The sequence below is a fragment of the Leptopilina heterotoma genome, unplaced genomic scaffold (assembly GCF_015476425.1).
Source record: "Leptopilina heterotoma isolate Lh14 unplaced genomic scaffold, ASM1547642v1 Lhet_325, whole genome shotgun sequence".
In the NCBI taxonomy this organism is placed as follows: Eukaryota; Metazoa; Arthropoda; class Insecta; order Hymenoptera; family Figitidae; genus Leptopilina; species Leptopilina heterotoma.
Genome location: NW_025111019.1, coordinates 569,708 through 580,759, shown reverse-complemented (window position 1 = coordinate 580,759; position 11,052 = coordinate 569,708). Strand labels below are relative to the sequence as shown.

Below are 11,052 nucleotides of genomic sequence, written 5' to 3'. Positions count from 1 at the left end.
AAGTTTGACAAGCGCGACTGAATTTACCATGTGAATAAATGAAGTGGTAAGTTTAAATGGACTAAAAGAAATCTGCTGTTACCGACAGAAAGTTCCTAGAGAATTGTAAAACAATGAAATTTCATTGTTTTGTTGAATTTACCACAATTCTCTAGGAACTTTCTGTCGGTAAAAGTAGATTTCTTTTAGTCCATTTCGTCCATTTAAACTTACCACTTCATTTATTCACATGGTAAATTCAGTCGCGCTTGTCAAACTTTGCTTCTTTTTTTACTGGGAAGAAGATTTTCTAATAGTCTAACATTATTCTACTTCTATGAACAGTAAAATTTAGTGTCCGTAGAAAATAGTTCATGAAGATTTTGTGCCATTAGAGCCATTCTATTTTCAGTTGGAGTTGGAATATCGCGCATTTTTATCAACATTACATTCTCACCGTTAAAACGTTTATTGGTTATATCGGTTATTAAAAATTGGAATTTTTTAGTCACTGCATAAATATCCTTTCCTCCTTCTAGAACACTATTGAGATTCACAATACCTGCTTGATTTTCTATTTTAATTACCAAGAATGACGATGTATGTGTTAATTTTTGTTCCTCGTTTAAAGTGGTTATTGGTGTTAATTTTCGTGCACGATTAAAATATTTTATATCATTAAATCTTATCCTACCATGATTGTTATAGAGACTCATAATATATGCCTTCATTTCCTTAGAAATTGCTCCTGAAGCAAAAAGTTTAACTGGTGTATTTGTAAATTCCTCTTCAGCTTGTCTAAGCGCAAGTCTAGTAACAGCAGCTGCATATTGCCTCTTTGCATGTTGATTCACATTCCCCTCGAAGTGATTGCGATAATGTAAGACATAATAATCTTCGAATCGAATACGCCTTTCAGCCATTTCTAAACCTCTATAACTGTCATATGCAGCTGCCACATTTCCGTGATAAGATATACCATGTACGTCGACAATTCTTCTCATTGCTTCGTTTAAATCTATGACTCTCTGTAAATTAAGTTCATATAGAACGTCTAAAATGTACCTGTCTTGATGTACTCTCCAACTATCATAAACATATGTGTATTTCATATTTTTAAATTCATTGGCCATTACGTTGTAAGTTGGGATGATACTTTTACTGCTTGGCTTTGTGCTTAGTACGAAATTTTTTAGATAATTTTTCGCTAATTTAAAAGAACACTTTGGTGCATTCTGTACCATGTAATTGGCAGCTGCCTCAAGATTTTGCAGTCTAGGATATTTTACAACGATATTCTCAAGACGCAAATCGATAATATCCTGCTCTCTGGTACGTAGCCATAATTCTTTACTCGTACTTTTTGTGTCTAGGAAAACGTTCAAAACCTTTCCATCCTCAGCAAAAGAAGTGTCTCTTATCAAAAATAGCTGATCACTAAATGTCACATACTGATTTTGAAGCTGATGATGAAAACGTGTCAAGTCCACAAAACCATATTGAGAATCAATGTTCAAATGATAGAGTACTTCTACTTCTTGTGAATATGGATTCCAAGTTCTAAGTGAATGTAAATTTGGTTGAACATTCGACAGTAATGTCATATCATTAAAGAAAAAGTCTTTTCCTTTTAAGTTTATCAAGAAATCAATATTGTTTTGTCCTCTTATTTTCTGAAGACACCAGGTTTTGATTGGCGTTTGTGGAATAGGTATTTTATCGATTTGAAATAGGGCCAATTTATTTACAGAAGTACGTAAAACGTTGACTTTTTGTAAATTTTCTGTTCTTAGAAACAAACCACTATTTTTCCATTCCAGTAAAACATTCACATAATCTTTATATATTGGTTCTGTTAGGTAATCCTTGTAGACTGATGGTCTTAGGTTCGTTGCAGTTTGTTGCGATGTTCCAGGAATATCATCAGGGTATTCTACTTTGCGAGGCACTTCTTTTATTACTGATGGTCTTCTATGATGTTCAGGAATTACGTAATCAAATTTTTTGTGATAATATTCAGAAACTTCTGGACTTTTCACCACTTCTAGTGTTTGAGTATTTTCATGAATAATTGAATCTAAATTGTCTAGTTCTTGTATTTCTTTTTCATTGAAAATTCTCTGACCAGTTGAGGTACTTTGAATATTTGGATCAATTATGTTTTCTATAGAAGTAAGTTGACCACCACGTACGACTTCGTGAATGTTTCTATCACTTGTAAATCCTCTAATATCCTCGACATTTATTCTTTGTAATTCTTGAACATTTGTTACTTGAACGCGATCGTTTCTTAGAGGTGCTGGAATGTTTGCATCAACTGCATTACCTCCTGGAATATTTCCTTGGCTATTTCCCCCTCTGGGTACTTTATTCCATTCTATTGTATTATGATAGACGTGATAATTTTGAGTCACTTTAAAATTAGGATTATCGATTATCAAATCCTTTAATAGAGTCTCAAATCGGTGAAGAACATCGTTTTTACCCATTGTTAGTTTCGAGTTATCTACTTTACCTGATTTTGGAAAATATTGTTTGTAGAATATTTGATTACCTAATTTTTCCGATATAACGGGAATGCGACGTGAAGATCCTTCTATTTTTCTCAATTCGGCAACTTTTCCATGTGATTTTAAGCACATAGGTCCAAAAAAGTGCGAACCACCGGGATAAAAATATCTAACGCTGTCGTAAAGTCTATGTTTAGCTAGAGTCATTGGTACTAATCCTGTCTGATCGGCTATCAATTTTGCATTCTGCGAATTCTGTGACAATACAGAATTTATTGATGATGAGAATTTCTCAAGTGCAGGAATTTCTTTGAATCTTGAATGTACGTGACTGAGAAGTTTATAGAATAATTTGTAACCGCCAGTAGATAATTTGTACATAAGTTCAAATCCTGGATCTAATGTTCGAAGAGAAGCTACAACAAAGTCTTTTAAGATTTTACGACTTAAAATTTCACTTGCAATTGTTCTAAAAGCTACTTTTGTAATTTCTTTCAAAGATGTAATTAATGGCAATTTGGAAATGAGGCTAACTCTGGAAAAACTATTCGACACCATAAATAATTTTCCAACATTAGCCTGTAAGCTAGTTGTTATTTTACTTGAAAGTTTCGCTGCGAAACCAGCAACTGGAAGGAGAGTAAAAATATCTAAACTGCAACTGGTTACGGTTTCTCCAGGTGTGCCAGATTTCACATTTTCTACGCAATTGTAAAATGGTATAAACATTTTAACATAATAAAAAACTTTCTGAGAAGCTGTTAAGTCGTAATATTCCTGTTTTAGTTGCTTTATAAATTCATCTGATTTAATACTGGCAGCGTTTTCAACAAATTTTTTATAATCTTCACCGATTTTTTTGAGATTTTTATCAACATACAACTTCATGTCCCATTTATTAACAACTGCTTGCGCAAACTTGGGGTCTCTTCCGTGTGCATGAAGTAATTTCAGAGTCGTTTCATCCTTTATAATAGCGTAAACATCTCGTTTTCCGTTTTTATGAAAAATTCCAAGTAGAAGAAATACGTTGCTGTTAAGTACATAATTTTCAGGTGGAACACAATAACTGTGTATGCAAATCGGATGATGATTAGGAACCACTAATTTCTCAACCGCAGTATCTGTATTCATTTTTTCAGTGAAATTACTTTGCACTAAAATTTCTTCAATTGACTGTTTCATAATTTCATTGTACGTCTTTTTAATTTCTGTAAATTGTTCGTTATACTCTGCCTCTAAATCGGGAAGAGCCCTATGGCAACGCCTTGGAAGAAAAATTCTTACCACCCAAAGATATAAGGATTTATACATAGATACTTTAGATGAAGAGACGTCTGATAACTTGTCATATCTACAAAAAACTTTAAGCAATCTCGTGGCAAGTTGAGTACGAGTTTCAATTTTCTCGAGTTGTTTATCAAATTTGAAAACTAAACTGCTCTCAATAATTTCATCTACAAGTTCAATCATAGAGGAATTAATGGATTGAAACAATTTTTCATAAGCTTTGATCCAAAATCTATCGTTTAGAGAATTATTTTCATATTTTCGAAATTCATTTTTATAATTAAATGCGTAAAAAAATAAAGCTGGAACTGAGAACAATTCTAATACTACTTGAAAAGATGTTTCATTGAATTCTTGCATATCAAGCTCGCGAGAGATGAGAGTATATTCGTTAAATGTAAGATTATTTACCTTGTTCGACATTGACCTAAACATTTTTAAACCCACCATTGCGTAAATATAATTAACATTGATTATACTCATGTCCTCTTCTGGTTGGGGAAAAATTGGCAAAATGTGGTCCTGGTAGATTTTTTGAATTGCCAGTGGAGAAAGTTTGGAACTGTAATTTCCTGACGCACAGTATTCCTTGGTGATGTAACTTTCAGAAAGATGTCGTAGAACCATTTCTTTGAATGCCGAATAATTTACACTGTCTGCCCTGTTAATAATTTTGGCCAAATATCCATTAATATTTCCATAGTGAGAAAACAGAGCCATGCTGATGATGTACTGAAATGTTTCGTTTACGTATTTGATTTCAAGTGTTTCATTTTCTCTACCGCCGTAAAGATCACTTCCTTTCAAAACTTTCTTCAGAAGTTTGTATTTAGCTTCGGTTTCATTTTTCGATTTGCTTAGATAATCAAAGAGAGTATTTAGCACCGGTACAGATTGATATCTTTCGTCAAGTTTTATCAAATCGTTATTATAGAAGTAAATACCGAAAATATTAATGTAGTGACAAACAGATAAAAATTGAAAGTTTGTTGGATTTGTGATAAAGAGTGGTTGGCTCTCCATCATGAATGAGTTGATTTTGTTATTTATTTCATCCGCTTTCGTACAGTTGATTCTAAAACTGATAAATTGTTTCAAATTGTTTTAAATTGCTTTAAGGGAAATAGATTTGCGAACATTGTACAAGAAGATTCATACTTACAAATTAATTAGAAGCTTCAAAAATAAGATATGTTTAACAATTACTTTTTTGCTCGGTATGTTAACTATGTCGATAAAATATATTTTCTATAGGTATTTATAGTAGAAAATTACAGTTAATTTTTATTTGTTCAGATGTTGATTGGGAAATTTGTTTAACATCTATATTAGGAAATAAATTATTTAACTTTCGTAATAAGAATGCTTTATAAGTTATGAAATACTAGAATAATTTTTCTGGTTATTTTATATTAAATTCTAAGTTCAATTAAAAGGAAGACTAATGAATATATTCGCGAAATCCATTTTAAAAAAGAGCATAAGATAGAAAAGGACAGATGCTCTTTTTCAGCTTATTTTTCATAACCACGAAAACAGTTCCCGGATCTAAGCTCTTAATTTGTTTATTCAGTAGATAAATTGAACAGTAATGAATATTAATATATCTACAAATATAGAATATTGATTTACACAATTGAATTTCAAATTCGTACATATTGTGAAACATTTAAAGTGTGTACTTTTATTTTAATTTATTTTTACGGAAGTTATAGAAAATATAGTGTTTCTTATCTTATTTTTCATGTAAAAATTAAATTCTTATTTTATTTTTCATGAAAAAAAATTAGAATCTTATCTTATTTTTCATGAAAAAATGATATGCCTTCAGTAATAATTTAGAAAATAATTTGTAAAATTTTAAGTAGGATTCATTCACTTATTTTTGTAAAATAAATTCCGATTCCTGTTTCCAGAGTCAACGTGGGATGATACCGACTGAATAATGGATAATTTGGAAATATTTTATTTATTGACTGAAGATACTATTTTTGCAAGATTGTGGCTCAAATTTAATTTTATAATATATTTCTTCTAACCATTCTTTGAATTTTTTCTAATTTAGGACCCAAGGATATTTATTATTATTTTGAAGATGATTTAATGGATTGTTGTATTTATGTCTTTCTGCATTAAATTTCTCACAGTTTTGGATTTTTATAATTTTGGAGATAATTCCAATGGATTGTTGTTTATGCATTTAGATTTCCCATATTTCATGAAATAATGAAATTATTTGGTATTTTTGTTAATTTTCAAAAAAATATGTTTTTCTGATTTTTTCCTTAAATTTTGTGAATTTTCTCTAATATTGTTTTCAAAACATCCTAAATTGATGAATATTTGTGTGATATTTATGGGACATTTTTTGAATTTCCTTTTGGTATATTTTAACTAATTTATATTTTGTGAATATTCTTGGAATTCCGTGACAAATGAATATTTAAATCATTTAAATTATTTATTTTTATTAATATTATTAGTTTATTGAGTAGCCGAGTAACTTTAAAGTCGTTGCGTACGTCACGAACTAACAACATTTTGCTAGATGTGTAAACGAGATTCAAGAGATAGAAAAAGACACAAATATATCTCTGTCCTTTTTTAACTGATGCTTTGCGTTCGCGAAGCAGTTGTGAATTGACCTTAAGCACCTTTACTTTTTGGCTTTGCAAACGCGCACACTAGTGATGGGATATCGATATTAAATATCGGAACATATCGATATCTATGTCACGATAATCGATATTTTAATATCGATATTAACGTTTTGATATATCGTTACCGTTATCGATAAAATTTTTAATATCGATAATTCTAGCGCGCAACCGCGTAACGACCACACGATGTGTCACACGTTTTGAGTTTTTTTTTAATTAAGAAATTAAGGCTGGAGTCCCATGACAGCGTTTTGCGTTGCGTTTTGTAACTAGGCCATGAGTGTGAGAAAGATACAGATATAGGTTTTCTCTATTTGCACTCATTGCCTAGTTACAAAACGCAACGCAAAACGGTGCCATGGGACTTGACCCTAAGTAACTATTAAGAAGTACTAAATATAAGTACCTAATTATAAAACTCTTATATTATAAAATATTTATAACGTAAACAAAACTTTTAAACCATTTTTTACATTGATTTTTAGGCCAACGCAGAATAAAATCTTTAATAATCGTAAGCGTAACGGTTAGAATAAGTTAAAGAAGGAAAGGTATATTGTTTATCCTTCTCTAACCCATTCTATGCTTTCGGTTACGATTACGGTTCCGGTTAAAGATCTATTCTGCGTTGGCCTTTATGTGGTAAAAATAATGTAAATTTTGAGGTTATGATTGTTATCCCTGTTCTTTGAATATATGCAAGTTCGAAAGTTTTATTGAAAGCTGTCATTTTTAAAGCATTAAAGGTCATCATTTTGTTTACATAAAAATATAAAGTTTGTTTTTATTTATTTCGGTTATTACAAATAAACAGTCTTTATATACTTAAATTAAATTTTCTATGTTCATTAATTAATAATTAAACGTTTTCTTTATATATTATATCTATAAAATATACATTAATATAAAAACCTTATTTTCCTATTCTAAAATTTTTTTATTTTTTTCTTTAAAAAGAAAGTGACTTAATTTATTTACGTTCTTTATATTTATTGAAAAATAATATTAAATAAATAATTATTAATAATATCAAATACACATTCAAAAATTTCTTAGAGTTCTGCGCATGCGCGATATCGTTTTTACGATATATCGATATTTATTTTCGATAACGATATATTTTTAAATATCGATATTACAGATGCAATATCGATAAGCGTAATATCGATATCAAATTTTTTCGATATCCCATCACTAGCGCACACTATGTAAATTATTGTCAACAGTACCCTAATTTCGCATATGGGAGTGTTGTGAATATGTCGCATTTTGTGTGTGAGTGACTTTGTTTGTGTTTTTTTTTATCATCCAAATATCATGAAATATTTAATTTTTCAAAGATTCCACAATTATTAAATATGTGTGAAAATTTACGATAATGTTTATCTAAAAGAATGTGGGAAAAATTTCTTCGATTAATATGCCAAAGTTTGTAATTAAAAGATATAACCTCAATTTTATAATATATCTTATAAAATTATGAATCTTATATGAACAATTATTAATTGTTTGATTCAATTGGCAATTGTTTATGAAAAACTGCAGTGAGTACTTGTAGTGTTCTACCGCTATATTAATATATTTGTATTTCATTATTTTCCATTTTTTTCAATAGAAAGATAAACAGCGCAATTTGTTTCTTTTTTCAAATCTTCTGCACCTATTTTTTTATTTTTAATGTTTGTAATTTTCAGATTCTATGGTTGTGATATAAGAAGCAATAAAGATGACTGGATTTTTTACAGTGATCGTCACCTTTTTCGTTATTTATTTCATATTTTCCTGGTGAGTTATTAGTATTCTTGTTTTTTTTTGTTGTCATTCTTATAATATTAGATGTTATTTAATTGTTACTCGTGACTTTGCATTTTTACAAGAGAATTAAAAGTTAGAAGATTAATGTTTTTTTTATTTAATCATTTAATACGTACCTACATTAATTTTATTTTCTAAAATTTAATAAAAAAATTTTCCTTTCTTTAAATTGTAGTTTTTTTAAATTTTGTAATATTTTATTTCATTTTTTATTCATTTTATTAATTTGTTATTAATTTTATTCATTTTCTTTAATTTGATTATCTTATTTAATAATATCTTATTATCTTATTTGTTTATTTCATATTATTTATTTATAATTTTTTGTATTTCTAATTATATTTTTCAAAATAAGATAAAAAATCCACTTTTAAAATAGAGAAATAGAAATATATTTTGCAGATTTTTCAAGTTAATTGCAAATTGTTTTTTCAGGGTAATTCCGAGACTTTTGGCTTGGCACGTGAAAAGTCGTTACAAAATTGATCTTAGAGTTGGCTACATTCGTTTGCCATATTTTATTTTGCGAGATGTGAATATTACCAAAAATGGATTTACCGTGGTAAGTAATTAAAAAAAAATTGAATTTTATCACGAATTCAATTATTTTCAATAAATTTATAAATTTTCAATAATTGTATTAAAATTCTTTGCAAAAAATCAATTTATAAACAATAAAAATCTTCGTAAAAAATTCAATTATTTTTATATAAATAATAAAATTTTTATCAGGATTTCACTTATTTTCAATACAATTTTAATTAATTTCTTCGAAAAGTTCAGTTATTTTTAAAAATCTTGTAAAAATTGTACGAAAAAATCAGTTATTTTAAAGAAAATTAAATTGAAGGGAAGATTAAATTATTTTTAAACATTTTTTTAAAATTCTTCGGAAGAATTCAATAATATTAATAAATAATAGTAATTTTTTCAAATGAATTCAATTATTTTAAATTAAATTCTTCTCAAAAATACAATTATTTTTCAAAATTTTGCAAAAATTTAATTATTTGTAGAAATAATAAATTTTTTCGCAGGGATTCAAATTTTTAAAAAAGTTTTAATAAAATTCTATTCAAGGATTCAATTATTTTCAGAAATAATTAAATTAAAAACTTTTGAGAACAATTTTTTTTTTTTTTTGAGAGAAATTTTATTAAAATTATCTTGAATCTAATTGAATTTTTTCCTGAAAATTTAATTAAAATTGTATTGAAAATAATTTAATTGCTCAGAAGAATTTTCTTATTTACAAAAATAATTGAATCCTTGCGGAGGATTTTTTAAATTCAATATAAAAATAATTAAAATGTTTCAAAGAATTTTATTTGAATTTTTGAAAATGATTGGATTTTTTGAAAGAATTATATTAAAAATTATATTGAAAATAATTAAATTTCTCAGAAGAATTTTATTATTTACAAAAATAATTGAATTCTTGCAGCGAATTTTATTATTTATAAAAACAGTTGAATTCTTGCAACGAATTTTATTATTTATGAAAATAATTGAATTGTTGTAACGAATTTTATTAAATTTTTTTAAATAATTGAATTCCTGGGAACAATTTTATAATTTGTAAAAATAATTTAACTTTTTTTTTTTCATTTTATAAAAATTGAAAAGAATAATTTAAATTTTTCGAATAACTTAATTAAAAATAATTGAATTTTTGCGTTGATTTTTATTATTTATGAAAATAATAATTGAAATAAAGAAATTTTGTCAAAATTTTAGAATATAATTAATTTTTCCATAGAATTGTATTAAAATATTCAAATAATTGATTTCATTCGAAAAAATTTCTTGAAAATTGTATTTCATTTTGTGAAGATTTTCGAAAATAATTAAAAGATTTCAAAGAATTGAATTGAAATTGAATTGAAAATAATTGAATTCCTTTGAATAATTTTATTATTTACAAAAAGAATTGAATTCTTGCCAAGAATTTTACAATATTTATAAAAATAATTTAATTGTTTCGAATAATATTTTATCAAAATTATGTTGAAAATAATTTAATTTTTATTAAAACTTTTGAAAATAATATTTTTAAAAATAATTGTATTCTTTCGAGAAATTTTATTAAAATTGTATGGAAAATAATTGAATTTCTCAGAAGAATATTTTTATATTTATGAAAATAATTGAATTCCTTTGTAGAATTTTATTATTTATGAAAATGTTTAAATTCTTGTGAAGAATTTTATTATCTATTTATGAGAATAATTAAATTCTTGCGAAAAATGTTATTAAAATTTTTGAATAATAATAAACAAGAATATTTAATATCATGTACTTAATAAGTGAATACTCTAAATTTTGAATCTGTAATCATTCAAAAATTGATGTTTATTCTTAAAAATATAAAATTTTTTAATTTACAAAATAATTTGTTAGTAATATAATAAATACCTGTATAAAATAGTTATTTTTCCAATATCAATTTAAATTAAAAGAATAAAGAAATTTAATTTTGGTTTCTTTTCAGCAAATTGACGAAATTAGTATTCGCTCAAGTTTATTTAGCAGCGATGTTGCAAAATTATTAGCCGTTGTGATGAGAGACGTGAGAATAAATAAAGACGTTCCCACGATATCTCATTGTCAGAAGAACAAGGAATACAATGATCCTTTAGATTTTCGACAGAAGAAGATTCCACCAATTATCATAACATTTGTTCAGGTGAGAACAATCAGTTTGATTTATTAAAAAAAAAAGTAATTATGAAATTCCTTAACTTATTATAATTTTGATGGAAAATAATAATAATTGTTTTTTTTGTTATTTTGTTCAG

General features: G+C 26.7%; 2 protein-coding genes across 3 annotated transcripts in view; one reads left to right on the top strand and one right to left on the bottom strand.

Moving 5' to 3' along the window:
* Positions 1–249: 249 nt before the first annotated feature.
* LOC122504922 lies at positions 250–4,967 on the bottom strand. The gene is made up of 2 exons (XM_043616269.1): positions 4,942–4,967; positions 250–4,860 (listed from the first exon to the last, which is right to left on the bottom strand). Exon 2 carries the CDS (start codon positions 4,803–4,805, stop codon positions 315–317), a length of 4,491 nt encoding a protein of 1,496 aa, XP_043472204.1. The 5' UTR covers positions 4,806–4,860; positions 4,942–4,967; the 3' UTR covers positions 250–314.
* A 2,708-nt stretch (positions 4,968–7,675) lies between these two features.
* Positions 7,676–11,052, top strand: part of LOC122504920 (protein KIAA0100) — a 61,862-nt gene continuing 58,485 nt past the window's right edge. For both annotated transcript variants that reach the window (XM_043616265.1, XM_043616264.1), the window contains exons 1-4: positions 7,676–7,983; positions 8,134–8,224; positions 8,690–8,816; positions 10,746–10,940. In XM_043616265.1, coding sequence (XP_043472200.1) covers positions 8,166–8,224; positions 8,690–8,816; positions 10,746–10,940 — 381 coding nt within the window. In that variant the 5' untranslated portion in view covers positions 7,676–7,983; positions 8,134–8,165. The remainder of the gene's footprint in view (positions 7,984–8,133; positions 8,225–8,689; positions 8,817–10,745; positions 10,941–11,052) is intronic.